The sequence below is a fragment of the Bufo gargarizans genome, chromosome 5 (genome assembly GCF_014858855.1).
Source record: "Bufo gargarizans isolate SCDJY-AF-19 chromosome 5, ASM1485885v1, whole genome shotgun sequence".
Taxonomy (NCBI): Eukaryota; Metazoa; Chordata; class Amphibia; order Anura; family Bufonidae; genus Bufo; species Bufo gargarizans.
This window is the reverse complement of record NC_058084.1, coordinates 184,939,527-184,959,237: the sequence shown is the minus strand read 5'-3', so window position 1 is coordinate 184,959,237 and position 19,711 is coordinate 184,939,527. Positions and strand designations below refer to the sequence as shown.

Below are 19,711 nucleotides of genomic sequence, written 5' to 3'. Positions count from 1 at the left end.
CAGGGCAATAAATATAGAGTTTTGTTTGACTGTTAACCTTTGCTTTGTTAATGGAAAAAATGAATTAAAATGGAAATTTTGGCAAAGAATAGCTGTTTTGACACCATTGTTATTTAATTTTTTTGACTGTGTTCATTTGAGGGGTTAGGTCATGTGTTATTTTTATAGAGCAGATTCTTCCGGGCGCGACAAAACCTAATATGTCTACTTTTTAAAATGTATTTAGGTTTTACACTATAATATCCGTATTTTAAACAAAATGGTGTATCTCCATAGTCTAAGAGTCCGTTTTTTTAAATAGTTTTTAGCCGATTGTCTTAGGTAGAGGCTCACTTTTTGCGGGATGATAGGATGATTTTATTGGCACTAAGATCAGGGCCTTGAGGACTGCCTCATAGAACTTCAGGAATTTACCTGTGTTGCCAGCGCTCTGGGACAGCACAAAAGAGTTGTACAAGGCAACCTGTACCAAGTAAACCGCAACTTTTTCTTACCATGCCTGGGTTTTGCGCATGGCATTATATGGTTTGAGGACTACCGATTGTAGTCCACGATGCAATCAGGCTTCAGGACCATTGCCGCGGTACCTCGCACAGGGACAGGAGTGATGCCGTTACTGTGAATTATGGACAGTACAAGGACATCCCTCTTGTACTTATATCTGGCCAGCAACAGGTTTCCACTGGTAAGGGTATGGGTCTCACCCCTGCGGATAGGTACCTGGAGGGGGTGGGTAGAGAGGCCGCGTTCTGAGATGAAATTTCAGAATTTCAGATTTTTGGCAAATTTTCAATTTTTATCCATTTTTTCCAGTTACAAAGCAAGAGTTAACAGCCAAGCAAAACTCTGTATTTATTTCCCTGATTCTGTAGTTTACAGAAATACCCTATATGTGGTCATAAACTACTGTACGGGCACACGGCTGGGGGCAGAAGGAAAGGAACACCATTGGTTTCTGGAAGGCAGATTTTGCTGGACTGGTTTATTTACACCATGTCCCATTTGAAGCCCCCCTGATGCACCCTTAGAGTAGAAACTCCAAAAAATGTACTCCATTTTGGAAACTACGGGATAGAGTGGCAGTTTTGTTGGTATTATTTTAGGGTACATAAGATTTTTGGTTGCTCTATATTACACTTTTTGTGAGGCAAGATAACAAGAAATAGCTGTTTTGGCACCATTTTTTTATTTTTTGTTATCTACAACATTCATCTGACAGGTTATATCATGTGGTATTTTTATAGAATAGGTTATTACAGACACGGCGATACCTAATATGTCAACTTTTATTTATTTATGTATGTTTACAAAATTATTTCTTTTTTGTGACAAACAAAATCATGTTTTAATGTCTCCATAGTCCGAGAGCCATAGTTTTTTCAGTTTTTGGGCAATTATCTTGGGTAGGGTATGAGTTTTGCATGATGAGATGACGGTTTTATTGGCACTATTTTGGGGTGTGTATGACTTTTTGATCGCTTGCTATTAAATTTTTTGTGATGTAAGGTGACAAAAAATGGCTTTTTTTTACACCGTTTTTATTTTTTAGGGTATTCACCTGAGGGGTTAGGTCATGTGATATTTTTATAGAGCTGATTATTACGGACGCAGCGATACCTAATATGTCAACTGTTTTTAATTATGTAAGTTTTACACAATTTCATTTTTGAAACAAAAAAAAATCATGTTTTAATGTCTCCATAGTCCGAGAGCCATAGATTTTTCAGTTTTTTGGCGATTATCTTGGGTAGGGTATGGTTTTTGCAGGATGAGATGACAGTTTGATTGGCACTATTTTGGGGTGCATATGACTTTTTAATCGCTTGCTATTACACTTTTTGTTATGTAAGGTGACAAAAAATAGCTTTTTTACACCGTTTTTATTTTTTATTTTTTACGGTATTCACCTCAAGGGGTTTGTTCATGTGATATTTTTATAGAGCTGGTTATTACAGAAGCGGCGATACCTAATATGTGTAGTGCATTTTTTCTTTTATTTTTAATCAGTGATAAATGTGTTTTTTTATTTTTACATTTTTTTAAACTTTTTTTAAACTTTTTTTAAACTTTTTTTGACCCAGACCCACTTGGTTCTTAAAGATCCAGTAGGTCTGATGTCTGTATAATACAGTACAGTACATTATGTAGTGTATTGTACTGTATTTCCACTTTACAAAGTCTGTTCAGACTTGGTAACCATCACTCGCTGCAACAACAGAGCAGCGAGTGATGGGGAGGGAGGAGGGCCCCCTCCCTCTGTGACCCCGTCAAGAATCGGGGGCTGAAAAGGTACAGCAGCCCCCGATGGGAGAGGGGGGAGCTCCCTACCTGTTAACTCATTCCATACAGCGGTCCCTACGAACCGCTGCATGGAAGGGGTTAAACAGATGACATCACAACACAGATGTCAGCCGTTTCAAGCAGAGTGTCAGCAATGTGCTGACACTCTGCTTGATAACCGCTTGGCCATCCTGGAAATGAGAGGGGGCGGGCGGGATGATTGCCCGCACCTCCTGCACATAACAATGAGGGCTGCAGTGGGGGTTAAAAATTAACATTTTGGTCAGTTTGAAGTTTATGATCCCCGCAGTCATGGACAGCGGGGATCAGAAACTTCCGAAAGCACTGCAAACCGGAGGTCTGAATTGACCCCCCTCGGCATTGTCCCAGGGTGCCTGCTGCGCGGCGGTGATCGGAAATACACAGGGTGTATAGGTACGCCCTGTGTCCTTAAGTACCAGGCATCAGGGTGTACCTGTACACCCTGTGTCCTTAAGAGGTTAATAAGGTAAATGAAGATGGGATTTATAAAGTAGACAATCCCTTTAAATTGATGAGAATTATGTTTATACGCATAAGGCCTCATGAACATGACCGTTGTTCTGGTCCGCATCTGCGGCTCGGGTGTGGACCCATTCACTTCAATTGGGACACGAAAGATGCAGCCAGCACTCCATGTGCTGTCCGTATCCATTGCTCTGTTCCGTAGCCCCGCCCAAAAAATATAACATGTCCTATTCTTGTCCGTTTTGCGGACAAGAATAGGCATTTCTACAATGGGCCGCCCGTTTCTTGCGCAAATTGCGTAAGGCACATGGGCAGCTTCCGTGTTTTGCGGATAAAAAACTGAACTGTCGTGTGCATGAGGCCTTATAGAAATTACTACGTTCTTGAATGTATTGAAACTGCACTATGAAAATTAAATAACATACAAAAATCTATTTAATATGAATTAAAGGGAGTCTGTCACCACATTTGACCATATTAGACAGATCCTATAGCGTTACATGTGCCACCCAGCAGTTAAAAACGGTACCTTTGTTGCATATAACCGAGTCTTCTTTCTGCCAAAAATGAACTTTGAAGATTATGTAAATGAGCCCTCTCAAGTGCCCAGGGCGGTGTCTCAATCTTCCGAGCCCAAGACCGGGCTCATTTACATAATCTTCAAAGTTCATTTTTGGCAGAAAGAAGACTCGGTTATATGCAACAAAGGTACCGTTTTTAACTGCTGGGTGGCACATGTAACGCTATAGGATCTGTCTAATATGGTCAAATGTGGTGACAGACTCCCTTTAAGGATCTTTAACAATATTCTAATATTTTCTTAAACCATATGTGATGAGTCATGCTGTATTTTACTTGACATGCTTTCTTTGAAAACGCTTAAAAACTAAAATTAAATCTTAAAACAGTATGTTCCATGTTACTTTCATATAGATTATGTGCCATTATTTTTAATATGTCTTGCTTGGCAAAATATAAACCATTAACCTATATTTAATATCACAAGTAAAGTAAAAACAAAAAAAACAGGCTAGACTATCAACACCAAAGAAGGAAACTTGACCCTTTTCCAAGTTTTGATTCACATCTCTCAAATTATAGATCTAAAAGCATTAACACACTTTAAAGATTGGCAAGGCCATACATCTAATTTGCATATCAATGCCAGCCAGACTATCATAATTTCACAATCAATTTTGCAATACATACATTATGTGAATACTTAGAGTACTATAATGAGATAGTTTAATTTCTAAATCAGGAGGCTTTAGAATGCTAGGGGAAAATAATACACAATTATTCTTTGTTGGAATAAATTTGTTGGTCAGTATAATCAGTGCAATCTATTAGACTAAAAACATGGCGTCAGTTGTTTAGGAAACAGTAAATTGATGGTCAAGGAAATGACAATGATGGTCTATTTTATGTGTCAGCCAGAACATTTCCAAAATAAAAGAAACAGGGAACTTTAATAAGTATATAACTTAAAAAGCTGCTTAGTCTAAAATAACTATTGATGGAGTTCACAGTTGCTCACAAGCTGACATTGTGAAATTTCTAACAGACAATTGAATTTCAACCAGTTATCCCAATGAAGCTACTGTGCATCTCTTGTGTGAGGCAGACAATGGCTTCACAAAAGAACAATCATTAGTAATTGTAGGAAGGAGGACAAATATAAGTAGAAATACAAGTCTTCAGCAATAGACTATAAACAGGCACCACTATGATAACATATTGGGTAAGATTTATTAACCTCTCAGTTAACCCTGCCTGCATTTCTCACCAATATTAACTAGTGTTGGGCTAGAATATTCGAATCGCGAATATTAATCGCGAATATCGGCACTTTGAGAATTAACGAATATTTAGAATATATATATATTCGGAATTTCGAATATTCTAGATTTTTTTTTCATCAGTAACCTCCCTGCTTGCTTGTGGGCCAATGAGAAGGCTGCAATGTCTTTGTCAGAACTTAGCAACATCCCTAGCAACTAATAGGAAAGTTGCCTACCTCTTACTATATAAGAAACTCCCCAGCAGCCATTTTCTACAGATTTTTAAAGTTCTGAGAGAGAGACAGCAGTGTCATTGCTGTGCTCTGTGTTTTCCACACTACATTAGATAGATAGTTAGATAGCTTATATATATATAATACAGATAGTTAGTGGGAGTTAGTCAGTGTAGGTTATATCCTGATATAGTGAAGCTGTTGCAGTGCAGTGTGTTAGGCAGTGTGATAGGTTCTGCTGTCCATACATACATGCAGACCTGCTAAAATGTGAAGTTTCACGTATTGTGCCAAAATATTCGCATCATTAGTGCCGATTAGCGCAATCACAAATATATTGGAGCACTCTAACTGCATATGAAGCCATAATTTATGTTCTGCATTGCCAACCATTTTCTCCAGTATCAGGAAATATCTAGCAGCTTGAAAAATGTAGCAAAAGTGACCCACGCCTGTATTTTGCGCGCATTATGCGAATATTACACTTTGCCGATTTTTCGCAATCGAGAAAATAATCTTGAATTCGTGAATATATGACGAATATTCGCCCAAATATCCGTGAAATATCGCAAATTCGAATATAGACCCTGCCTCTCATCACTAATATTAAGGCATATAGGGCATGCTTTAAGATTTTAAACTTTTTTATGCCATAAAAGGTGTGCAAAGCTGTTTGTTAATTTCCTATATTGTTTATAAATAAATAATAAGACCATCGAGTCAAAGGGATGTCCAGGATTAAAGCTTTTTTTTTCCAGAAACAGCACCATGTTTATCTGTGACCAGTTTTTATCTCACCCCTATTCAAAGAATGTCTATTTTTCTAGAGAAAAGCAGACCCTTCCTGAAATATCCAGATATTGGATGGACATAACAACCCTACAGAGGTCACGGTCCCTCCCGTGACAGATGTCAGAAGATCGAAGAGACTGGCTACACGCTAAGGCATCTAACAGCCTCTTTGGTTACTCTTGGTTCAGTGTTGTTGTTGTTAATGACCACACCCCTTGTTTCATGTGTAGCTTAGTGGTCATTACACCTCCCCTATATAGTCTGACTTTACCCTTGTGGCTATGCGGTGATAGTTTCATTTGGTTTTGGAAGAGCTGGTGTGTTGTCTTCTCTGGAGTTCCTGCTTGTTCATCTCACTATGGAAGTTGTGTCTCAGTCCTTTGTGTTTTGTTGTCCCTCCCCGTGTCTGTTGTTACTAGGCCTCAGGGAGACACTGTTTGTTCATCTGGGAAGGAACGGGTTGTCTCAAGCCCTGCCAATACCCATAGGGCTCTTTAGGGTCTCCAGGTCCTCCAGGTTATGGTGTATGGTCATTCCTACCTTCAAGGTGTGCCCATATGGATAGGAGTCAGGGCAAGGAGTAGGGTTCTATAGGAGGTGACCCTTTCCCTTTTCCCTAGCGTTGAGGCATAGTGGCTTTTCCCTTCCCTCCTGTTGTCGGTGTGGTGTTCCCTCCCATACCTCATCCGTGACAACAAATCGGTATTTTAACCCCTATTTGTTTATATGGGGAAATATGGCTTTGTATAGAAATTATACACATTGACTAAACCTGAGCTAGGCAGAATTTACAAATATTATCATCTCTTCTCATCTCTCATACCTATCTACTGGCCCACAAGCATATTATGGTGGTGTGCAAGCTTCTAGTTATATAGAGCTGTAAATGTCACCTGTAGACTTCTATGGGCCCTGCATAATGTTTCTAATTTCATATGTACACTCACAGAAGTAAAGCTTCATAATGTCTTATTGAAAATATTGCTAGAAGCATCATATGGTGGTATATGATTGGAACAACTCAAATGCAAGTAAATCAGGAGGAAACAATCCCTCCAGATGAACCTAAAAGAATGACTGATCTTTTTCTTGTACTTGAAGAGGCACACAAAATAGAAATTTCATCATACCATTGATGTTTTGTTCCTCCAGATGTATTTGAAGGAACAGATCATACCTAGGGGTTTAATGTTCCCCCTCCAATCTTCCTTTCCTGATGATGATCTCTTTACTAAAAAATGGGACAAATATTTAATGCAATGTTCTTTTGGTCTTATCGATAAATTAATACATAAAAGGAGAGACATCGCTATTTCAGCGATTTGTAACATTGAAAAAAACAAAAAATCAGCTCACACAATACAATAGTTATGTTGACTTCTAGAAACTGAATCTCTCCATCTTTTAGAGATTACAGAAATTTGAGCTAGAGCTAATCTCCAATAAAGCTGAAAAATTCAACAGAGATAGGGAAAATTTTCTCAACAATCATATAGATAGCACAAGCGCGATATATCTGTTCTAAAACTCCTCATCATCGACTGAATTCCTCCAAACATAGATTCCAACAATTAGTAAATAAAGAATGCTACTGGATATTTGGCCTGCAGACGCTGATACCTCAAGGTCTCAATGAAGTCAAAGAACATACTAAATAAATAATATTCAGGCTTCCTACCACAAGCACTTACTATAGAAAAATACATATCCACTATAGAATAATAAATAATTGTTTTCACAGAGTTTTTTTATGTTAACAGAGCTCTCTATCATAAATAATGATTTTATGTCAGCCCTTCCCCTTTTTTTTATGTTACCAAAACAGTATATAGCTGTATTTCAGATGTGTGTGTATGTATGTATATATATTTATGTACGTTTGTATATGTATTTATACACTGAGCAAAAATATAAACGCAACACTTTTGGTTTTGCTCCCATTTTGCATGAGCTGTACTCAAAGATCTGAAACATTTTCTACATACACAAAAGACCCATTACTCTCAAATATTGTTCACAAGTCTGTCTAAATCTGTGTTAGTGAGCACTTCTCGTTTGCTGAGAAAATCCATTCCACCTCACATGTGTGGCATATAAATTTGCTGTTTAGACATCATAAATATTGCACAGGTGTGCCTTAGACTGCCCACAATAAAGGTCCACTCTGAAATGTGCACAGTTTTGCTTACTGGGGGTGGAGGAGCAGAAAACCAGTCAGTATCTGGTGTGGCCACCATTTGACTCACACAGTGCAACACATCTCCGTCACATAGAGTTGATCAGATTGTTGATTGTGGCCTGTGGAATGTTGGTCCACTCCTCTTTAATAGCTGTGCGAATTTGCAGAATATTGGCAGGAACTGGAATACGCTGTCGTATACGCCGATCCAGAGCATCCCAAACATGCTCAATGGGTGATATGTCCGGTGAGTATGCTGGCCATGCAAGAACTGGGATGTTTTCAGCTTCCAGGAATTGTGTACAGATCCTTGCAATATGGGGCCATGCATTATCATGCTGCAACATGAAGTGATGGTCGTGGATGAATGGCACAACAATGGGCCTCAGGACCTCATCACGGTATCTCTGTGCATTCAAAATGCCATCAATAAAATACACCTGTGTTCGTTGTCCATAACATACGCTTGCCCATTCCATAACCCCACCGCCACCATGGGCCACTCGATCTACAGCATTGACATCAGCAAACCGCTCACCCACACAACGCCACATGCGTTGTCTGCCATCTGCCCTGAACAGTGAAAATCGTGACTCATCCGCGAATAGATCGCCTCTCCAACGTGCTAGATGCCATAGAACGTGAGCATTTGCCCACTCAAGTTTGTTACGACGACGAACTGCAGTCAGGTCCAGACTCCAATGAGGAAGACGAGCATGCAGAGGAGCTTCCCTGAGACGGTTTCTGACAGTTTGTGCAGAAATTCTTTGGTTATGCAAACCGATTGTTGCTGCGGCTGTCCGGGTGGCTGGTCTCAGACGATCATGGAGGTGAACATGCTGGATGTGGAGGTCCTGGGCTGGTGTGGTTACATGTGGTCTGCGGTTGTGAGGCCAGTTGGATGTACTGCCAAATTTTCTGAAACGCCTTTGGAGACGGCTTATGGTAGAGAAATGAACATTCATTGCACGAGCAACAGCTCTGGTAGACATTCCTTCAGTCAGCATGCCAATTGCACTCTCGATCAAACGTTGCAACATCCGTGACATTGTGCTGTGTAATCAAACTGCACATTTCAGAGTGGTCCATTTATTGTGGGCAGTCTAAGGCACACCTGTGCGATATTCATGCTGTCTAGTCAGCACCTTGATATGCCACACCTTTTGTGTATGTAGAAAATGTTTCAGATGTTTAAGTTCAGTTCATGCAAAATGGGAGCAAAACCAAAAGTGTTGCGTTTATATTTTTGCTCAGTGTATATTTATATTTATATACTATCAATTATTTATTGCTTTTATATACTGCATATTCCTGCGTATAAGACTACTTTTTAACACATTAAAATCTTCTCAAAAGTCGGGTGTCGTCTTATACGCCAGGTGTCGTCTCATATGCCGGTATACAGCGTGCTGAAACTTACTTCCTAGCAAGACTGGAGAAGCTGTCCTTCTCCAGCTTCATGGACAGGCGCCCTCTAGCTGAGCCACCGTGTGCTGCATCCCGGCCAGCCGCTCCTGAAGCAGCCCCCTCTTCCTGCTCTCAGTGGTTTTCTCATGCCGGCAGTATCACATTGCGTACTACCGCTCAGATCGTCTTGAAGACAGGGAGGGCTGGGCAGGCAGGGAGAGCTGACCCACCCAATCCAAGCAGGCTTTGTATGCAGTGTGCACAGAAAATACCGGTACATCGCTTGCTGTGATTGGCTGGTTGTTGTATACTGGGTTGGATTGGCGATTCTGAGAGAAGGCAGGGTGGGAGCAGGAGCATCTGCACTTCAGCCAATTCTAATGTTGGCGGATCTCTAATGAAGTTTGGTGTGCATCTTATCTGTGGTGAAAAAACAGAGTCTATCTGGGGAGCAGATACATGTGGTGGTGAATACAGTACAACACCAGTATCTGTACCTGTACATACAGTACAGCACCAGTATCTGCATCGGTTCATACAGTATAGCGTCAGTACATACAGTACAGTATACAAATGGCTAACAGTCAAGACCCCATCATGGCTCTACCAGCAAGAAGAAAGAAATATGAAGCCAGTTTCAAACTTAAAGTTGTAAACTTTGCCATGGAACATAATAACTGCGCTGCTGCAAGACAATATGGAGTAACAGAAAAGATGGTTTGCGACTGGAAAGCAAATTGAAAGCATTAAAGAGTATGCCAAGGGGTAAGTGTGCATTAAGGAGAGGCACCCCACATTGGCCAGAACTCGAAAAACATGTAGCAGACATGGTGAATGAGCATCGACAAAACGGTTATGCAGTGACACAAAATAAAATACGTTTGTTTGCACTTCAGTGGGCCAAATCTAACCCAGATCACAGCAACAGATTTAAGGCCACTGCATCCTGGTGTACTAGATTCTTGGAAAGGCATAGTATGGTACTGAGGCAAAAGACGAAAATTGCACAATTACCTGCAGATCTTGATGCCAAAGTAAATGTTGTTGGAGGGGTAGTCTTATACGGCAAGTATAGCCCAAACCCTATATTTCAACTGGAAAAGTTGGGGGTCGTCTTATACGCCCAGTCGTCTTATACGCCGGAATATACGGTAATATGTTTACACAATGTTTTTAATTATTTATGCTACCAAATGTATTTGTGGACTGAACCTGTCCATCTAATTATGTCATTTCCAGTTCTTTTTTGTATAAATCCTGGTGTGTGCCACTCTTCTAGGTCAGCCTGAAGAAGCTGATGGAGCATTGGTGAAACGCTTAGCTAAACTAAGACCTGATCACTTTGTTTATGTCTAGTTGTATACTAAAATAAAGTGTGGTTAAATCTTAGCGCCCCGGTAGTACTGGTATTTTTTACCTAAATTTACCTTTGATAAATTAAGCGTATCTTTGACCCTTCATCAACTAGAAACTCAAATCTACGCCAGCTATGGAATGGTGTTGACTTGAGCTATAATTTACGCCACTTTCTGGCAAAAATTGTAGTTAATCCGACAGGTTAAGGATGGTCAGCACACTCCTGCTAAGTCTCATCCCCTTTCTTGCCACTTTTGTATGGCATGCACCATAATTTACGACTTTTTAATGACACTTTTTTGGCATAAATGCACTGATAAATCTCCCCCTTCTCTCTTCTCTTAACATCAGTGTAAAATAGAAAAATAATTGGTATCTGGATTTTGAAGTTGATGCTTAGATGCACCTTTTAAAACATTCCAAACAGATGAAATTAATATATCAGAACTTAACATTTGTATTTCCAGTAAATTTAGTAGCATCATGCATTTGGTAATTGCATTCAGTGGAAATAATGTTATATATTTAATGAGTTGGAGATGACTTACCACATATTCCCTGTTTTCTCATCTTCCAAATATTTGACAAAGGCAGTAAAATGTACTGCATGCAATTATTTAAAACTGTACTTACTTAGATGGATGAAAGAACCATTCACTTTTTGATTACAAAATAAAACTGTATTCTACTCAATATTGCAAAGATATGAAATCATCTATTAACTTCAAACTAATAACTTAATTTTTATAGTATTTGCTGACATTAACTTATCTAATATTTTGCACACATTAATTCTGCAAAAGAGAATTTGATTCTGACAGCCATAAGATTATACAAATGTTTATGATTTTGAATCTTATTTTAATAAACATTATATCAGAGATCACAGCATTAACTGCTAAATCACTATGCTGCCTGTTGGCCATATGGTAGTGTGGAGCAACCATGAGGTACTGTTCACATGGGCTATTTTTCAATGGTCAGAGGACCTTCATGAATGCATTTTCATCATTTAGTGTGAAAAATCCACAGATGTTATTATGCCACAGATTAACGTATTTTTGGCTGGACAGTTAATGCCAATAATCTCTTTGTGCCCCAGAACATAGAAAAACAAGACTCACCTGTCAGCAGTCTTGACGATGCTTGGTTCCTGGCCTCTTCTGGAACCCAGAGCACAAGGAAGCAGCTGCGTCCTGTGACCATTGCAGCAAATCACAGGCCTCAGCAGTCACTGTTGTTATGTAGCATTCAAGCAGCTGTGACTGCTGAGACCTGTGATTGGCTGCAACGGTCACAGGGCATAGCCGTTTCCTGGTCCTGCAGGGATAGGAATCAGGCATAAACAGAGCAGCAGTGAGACCACAGACGGATAAGTCTTCCTTTTTATTTTCAGGGGCTTTAGAGGCCAAAGGGGGTGTCAGCATTAACACCTTAAGGACCAGGCCATTTTTTGCAAATCTGACCATATTGTACTTCATGACACTGGTAAAATCGAGTAAAGAAAAATCATTTTTATTTATAAAAAATACCAAATTTACTAAATATTTGGAAAAATTAGCAAATTCTTAAGGTTCGATTTCTCTACTTCTATAATACATAGTAATACCTCCAAAAATAGTTATTACTTTACATTCCCCATATGTTTACTTAATGTTTGGATCATTTTGGGAATGATATTTTATTTTTTGCGGATGTTACAAGGCTTAGAAGTTTAGAAGTAAATCTTGAAATTTCTCAGAAATGTTCAAAAACCAACTTTTTAAGCACCAGTTCAGATCTGAAGTCACTTTGTGAAGCTTACATGATAGAAACCACCCAAAAATGACCCCATTCTAGAAACTACACCCTCAAGGTATTAAAAACTGATTTTACAAACGTTGTTAACCCTTTAGGTGTTCCACAAGAATTAATGGAAAATAGAGATATAAGTGGTTTACAGAAACACTCCATATGTGGTTGTAAACTGCTGTACTGGCATACGGCAGGGCGCAGAAGGAAAGGAATGCCATACAGTTTTTGGAAGGCAGAGTTTTCTAGACAGTTTTTTTTTTTACACCATGTCTCATTTGAAGCCCCCCTGATGCACCCCTAGAGTAGAAACTCCAAAAGAGTGACCCCATTTTAGAAACTACACCCCTTAAGGTATTCAAAACAGATTTTAAAAATGTTGTTAACCCTTTAGGTGTTCCACAAGAGTTATTGGCAAATAGTGATGACATTTTTTTAATTTATTTTTTGGGGCAAATTTTCTATTTTAATCCATTTTTTCCAGTAACAAAACAAGGATTAACAGCCAAACAAAACTCAATATTTATGACCCTGATTCTGTAGTTTACAGAAACACCCCATATGTGGTCGTAAACTGCTGTACAGGCACACGCAGGGCGCAGAAGGAAAGGAATGCCATATGGTCTTTGGTAGGCAGATTTTGCTAGACTGGGTTTTTGGACACCATGTCCCATTTGAAGCCCCCTGATGTACCCCTAGAGTAGAGACTCCATAAAAGTGCCCCCCATCTAAAAATACCCTCAAGGTATTCAAAACTGATTTTACAAACATCGTTAACCCTTTAGGTGTTCCACAAGAGTTATTGGCAAATAGAGATGACCTTTCTGAATTAAAATGTTTTGCAAATTTTCCATTTTAATCAATTTTTTTCAGTAACAAAGCAAGGGTTAACAGCCAAACAAAACTCAATATTTATGGCTCTGATTCTGTAGTTTACAGAAACACCCAATATGTGGCCGTAAACTGCTATATGGGAACACGGCAGGAAAGGAATGCCATATGGTTTTTGGAAGGCAGATTTTGCTAGGCTGTTTTTTTTTACACCATGTGCCATTTGAAGCCCCCCTGATGCACCCCTAGAGTAGAAACTCCCAAAAAGTGACCCCATTTTAGAAACTACGGAATGGGGTGGAAGTTTTGTTGGTATTAGTTTAGGGTACATAGGATTTTTGGTTGTTCTATATTACACTTTTTGTGAGGCAAGGTAACAAGAAATAGCTTTTTTGGCACCGTATTTTTTGTTTGTTATTTACAACATTCATCTGACAGGTTAGATCATGTGGTATTTTTATAGAGCAGGTTGTCACAGACGCGGCGATACCTAATATGTATACAATTTTTTTATTTATGAAAGTTTACACAATAATTTGATTTTTGAAACAAAAAAATCATGTTTTAGTGTCTCCATAGTCTGAGAGCCATAGTTTTTTCAGTTTTTGGGCGATTATCTTAGGTAGGGTCTCATTTCTTGCAGGATGAGATGACGGTTTGATTGGCACTATTTTGGGGTGCATATAACTTTTTGATTGCTTGCTATTACACTTTTTGTGATGTAAGTGACCAAAAATTGTTTATTTAGCACAGTTTTAATTTTGTAATTTTTTTACGGTGTTCATCTGAGGGGTTAGGTCATGTGATATGTTTATAGAGCCGGTTGATACGGATGCAGCGATACCTAATATATATACATTTTTTTATTTATGTAAGTTTTACACAATGATTTCATTTTTGAAACAAAAAAATTATGTTTTAATGTCTCCATATTCTGAGCCATAATTTTTTTATTTTTTGGGCGATTGTCTCAAGTAGGGGCTTATTTTTTGCGGGATGAGGTGGCTGTTAGATTGGTACTATTTTGGGCGTATGCCTTGTTGATCGCTTGCTTTTGTACTTTTTGTGATGTAAGGTGACAAAAAATGGTTTATTTAGCACAGTTTTTCTTTTTTATGGTGTTCATCTGAGGGGTTAGGTCATGTGATATGTTTATAGAGCTGGTCGATACGGACGCAACGATACCTAATATGTCTATATGTCTTTTCCCTTATTTTTTTTTTACTTGAAACTTTTAATTTTTTTGTAAAACTTTTATTTTATTAACTTTTTTTTCACTTTATTTTTTTGTCCCACTATGGGACAAGGTCTGATCCTTGTTTCAATACAGCACAATACATCTGTATTGTGCTGTATTGAACTGTTAGTGTCTTAAACTGTAAGACGCTAACAGTTGCCTAGGAGACCAAGCCAGGGGGCTGGGCCTCTTAGGCTTCCGTACATAACAGGCCCCAAGCCTTGTAATGGCTTGGGGCTGCCATGGCAACGATCGAGTCCCCCCACAGCGGGGACCCGATGCATCAGGTGAGGGAGCGCAAACCTCCCATATGCCGCGGTCAGCGCTGACTGCATATGAGCGGTTAATCCACCGGCATTGGCGTTATCGCCAATGCTGGTGGATGCAGCAGGGATCCGGCGGTCAGTAACCGCCGGATCTCTGCCGCTGACCGGGGGGACCGCACGCGGGGGGAGGAACGACTGCAGGACGAGAGTGCTCGTCCTCGAGTGCTAAGTGCTGGCGTTTGAGGACGAGCATTCTCGTCCTGGGTTGTTAAGGCCAGAAAACTCTTGTAAGGAGAGACAGTACCTCCCCTAAGCTGCACCTAAGGCATCCCACTCAGCCAGCCAGAATCCTTGAAACAACTGTCTGCAAATGGATATATGACTTTCACCTTTTCCCTTGTTGTGCACAAAGGCTTGATAAAAGGTTGGATATTGACTCATAGGTGTCCACTTTCAGAAGGTGTCACAAGCAAAGTAGCTCACTTGCTCATGGACATACAGTACCTCTTTGCATACTTGTGAAAATATAAGACAAAATAAGAAACATACATGTATGATCGAACAAGAAGAAAGTATAAATGTATCCTTCTAAAATGCACTATTGGGGCTTCGATCCAGTTTTGGGCACAAGTCCATAAAATAGTCATCATATTGCTGAAAGAGTTCAAAGAAGGCAACTAAAGAATATTTTACACTCTCCGACCTGCAGTCAATAACCGTTCCTTCCCGATAATTGTGAACAAGCTTTTGTATAAATTTTCATACACAATAATCAGCTGCAACATTGGGCAATGTAAAGGGATCTTAAATTAATGCAAGGTTTGGAAGATCTCAGTTATGAAGAAAGGTTGTCAACAAAATTTCTTTTTGCAGACCCCAAAGAGAACAGAAGGTCAATATCTGGTGTAATTTAATATGAAAATTTAACAACTAGACTTTGATGTCAGAACGATAAAGTTATGGAACATGATGCCACAGGGTCTGATAATGGCTGTAAAAATGAATATCACACATTTATTAAAAGGTTAGGCATCTTCCTTGAATACGCAACATGCTACTATCGAAACTATTCTACATGACACATATTTTGATGTTGTTCTTTGCACTAGGAGTACTACTGTGGACATGAACACTGGAGCAAGGAGGTGAGCTGGCTTATTTTTTATATGTTTTTACTAATAGCAATGTAGGGTGTTGATTTGTATGATTGCTAGTTGTCATCAGGAGGGATTTGTTGTAGGGTAGACTGGTTTACGCCATTGAGAGTGTGGTAAGAATAAAAGGCTGAAATTGATAAACTAAGGTCTTCATTTTGGAGTCTATTAATTGTGACATTGCGAAAGCTAAACTGATTTTCTCTAGCCTCTCCTATGTCCAAATAATACATTTTAAAGTATAGCAATTGGAAGCAAACTGAAATGGAAGAATTTACTTAAATATTACTAGATAATTCACCTTGGTATTCCACACTCTTTTGTTGCCAAATGGCTCGGAATTCTAAAGTGCTCATATAAAAACAATTTCACAGGTAATGAACAGCATGGGTAGGTGAAATGATTAGAATCCCATTTAAATTCATGAATTTCACAACAGACTGAGCTACAGAACAGTTTAGTAAATAGTACAGGATTCCTACACTTCTAGCACACATGGAAATTTTGCTTTTCTTATCAGACTTTGTGTTTCATATTCTAATTCATAACTACAGGCATCTCAGGCTGTAACTACTAGAGGTAACAGCAATATATGCATGCCTTAAGGGAGCATTATTTACACTACAATGGTAATAAGTTATCAAAACATCTTCAAAGAAGAGTGATAGCAATATTATGCATTTGTGCTTCGAAATGTAAAAAATACCTGTGTGTATATATATATAAATATATATATATATATATATATATACAATTACCTCATGTATGACTGGCCCTGATGAACTAGTTATGGATAATCCCTATCCACCTAGGTTCTGATAGTAGTATAATACAGCTTTTATTTAAACAGTGTCATGCTAGAACTTCTTTCTAAGGTTCTAAATTCTAACTAGTATTTTAACAAGCTTCTTGGGATAGAGGAAATGTAAAGGAGTATATGGATTGAAGGATCCTTTCAAAAAACATATTTGTTCAGTTTGCACTTTTTGTCTATTACTGTAGACATTTTGCATTTGCTGACCACTTTATTTCCATTAGGTTGCCTCTACTACTGTTACTACTGCTCAATATTATTATGATCATCAAAAAGCAACTGAAACCTGGTAGGGAAGAATTCATAGAAGTGTGGGCACACAAATCGACATAGATAATGGACTGATTGCTCTGATTGCTCTGTATCAAAACTGGGCAAAACACATTATTGCAGGCAAGGACAAGATTATGAAGTACCAATTAACAACACGAAGCAAAGGTAATTGAGATAGAAATCAAGAGGCAGAGTGAAGTAGATTCATAGAAACATGGAAGAATGCCGAACAAAAAAGACAATATAGCATAGAGAACTACAGCCGTGGACATGCTCCAATAATGAATGGGAGACAGTAGGTAAGCAAGTCAAATTATAGAACTTTAGTTTTGCAGCCATTATTCTGGTTCTCATATTTTAAAGAGATGCAACATGGTCATACCAAAACACCATAACCACAACCCGAACATCTGCTAATACAAACAACCCTATTTAAAAGTAAAAATAGAAGGCAAGGGAACCAGTTTGGTACCCACCATCATTTTCTCCTTACCAAATAAATATCTTTAAGTTAGAGGTTAAACTGATTTTTTTATTTTTTTTATTTGCATTGTATAGAACACTATATAACATATATCTACACTTTTATTGCATAGTGAGCAAAGTAGTGGAGAGTTAACATTCAAATACTCCATCAATACTACAAAATTAATTCAAAGAGTATGTAGTTAAGTGAATAAGCTACCACAACTAATTTCACATCTAAGTGCATGTCGGTTTAATTAATAACTGGAAATATGTAGTTGTCATGAACTTTTTATATGGTATAATAGTTCCATCTTTCGTTGCTATCAATGCCCATTCGATTAGAAAAAAGCCTACAGAGCATATGTGAAATTCAATAATCAAGTAGAAAAAATACTTGGCCTACCTGGTGAGTTGAGCAGTCTTGACATCTTGCAAGAGTAGGAAACATACTGCTCACATCTCTCTGCACTGTTTGTAATGGTGGAGATCTGCTCCATGGATGTGTTGTAATTCAGTTGTACCACTACTCGTTTCTCTTTGCTGGCACCTGGCACTGATGTTTCAGGCTTCAAATCATGGTATAAGGTTGTCCATACTTTATCCTCTGTGAAAATAAGAAAAATTAGCTATCTGAAGATCGAGACTTCAGCCAAAGACAATGGAATTAAAAATCCTTTGATTTATGCATATATTTTTATTTCAAAACACTATACACTCCTGGAATATTAGAAACTGTTAAAAGGGTCTTCAATCCAATTCCTGTCTTTCAGCTGTTGCTATCTGTCCTACCTGCATGTCATTTTTTAGCAGTGTCGGTGACACATATTGCAGCTTTAACATATTAAAGTGTAGGGGACTATGCTGCAACATCCTGAATAAAAATTTTAATTGGCTGACTTTACACCTCAGATATAAGTTGAGAACAAGTCTAAATGTGAATAAACAACTAAAACATTAAAAAGAACCAAATGCATGTATGACTACACCTCCAAATAGAAAAATAAAATACAATATAATCTTTATTTCAATAATGCAGTATTATGGAAAGATGCAAATATAGTATAGCATAGTAACCTGTATAGTATAGTAATCTGTAACGTTACATGCCTTAATACATGGCCATTTATAAGGGCTATAAATTAACATTACTTGCACTATAAAACTGGTATAAATTAAAATTGTGTCAAAATCATTATAAGGCGTGCACTTCTTAAAGGAAATGTGTCACCAAAAATGTTATCTGCCAGTTAAAACCAGATATCAACTCACATATCCTTTGAAAATAATTTTTTATCTTATTTGCAAATTTTCTAATTCTATTTTCTGACCATAATAATGGAAGTAGCAATCTTGCCTGTGATGTTCTTAGCAGCATTTAGAAAGCATTAATAAAATTGCTTTATGGCAGCCCGATAGTCCATAGACACAATAGTGTCATTAACTTCTATGGGAGAGTTTTCTAGACATGCTCTGTGACCTGTGCAGAGGTCATTGTACAAGGAAAGAATAGATAAGCTGTGACAATGGTGGATTCTATCTTAGGTTACTTTCACACTTGCGCTTGATCGGATCCGTTCTGAACGGATCCGATCATATTAATGCAGACGGAGGCTCCGTTCAGTATGGATCCGTCTGCATTAATAACTTAGAAAAATTTCTAAGTGCGCAAGATGCCTGAGCGGATCCGTTCAGACTTTCAATGTAAAGTCAATGGGGGACGGATCCGCTTGAAGATTGAGCCATATGGTGTCATCTTCAAGCGGATCCGTTCCCATTGACTTACATTGTAAGTCTGAACGGATCCGCTCGCCTCCGCACGGCCAGGCGGACAGCTGAACGCTGCAAGCAGCGTTCAGCTGTCCGCCTGTCCGTGCGGAGGCGAGCGGAGCGGAGGCTGAACGCCGCCAGACTGATGCAGTCTGAGCGGATCCGCTCCATTCAGACTGCATCAGGGCTGGACGGAGGCGTTCGGGTCCGCTCGTGAGCTCCTTCAAATGGAGCTCACGAACGGACCTATGAACGCTAGTGTGAAAGTAGCCTTACCTGTACACAGAGGTGATATAATTATAGGCAGGATTAGAATGACACATACAGTGGGGCAAAAAAGTATTTAGTAAACCACCAATTTCATCATAGGTACACTTCAACTATCAGAGACAGAATGGGGGGAAAGAATACAGGAAATCACATTGTAGGATTTCTAATGAATTAATTGGTAAATTCATCGGTAAAATAAGTATTTGGTCACCTACAATCAAGCAAGATTTTTGGCTCTCACAGACCAGTAACTTCTTCTTTAAGAGGCTCCTCTGTCCTCCACTCATTACCTGTATTAATGAAAC

General features: G+C 38.7%; 1 protein-coding gene across 1 annotated transcript in view; it reads right to left on the bottom strand.

The window, feature by feature from the left end:
- Positions 1-19,711, bottom strand: part of CNTNAP2 (contactin associated protein 2) — a 2,163,381-nt gene that overhangs the window by 649,368 nt on the left and 1,494,302 nt on the right. The window contains exon 14 of the mRNA XM_044295439.1: positions 17,773-17,973. Within this exon, the coding sequence (XP_044151374.1) occupies positions 17,773-17,973 (201 nt within the window). The remainder of the gene's footprint in view (positions 1-17,772; positions 17,974-19,711) is intronic.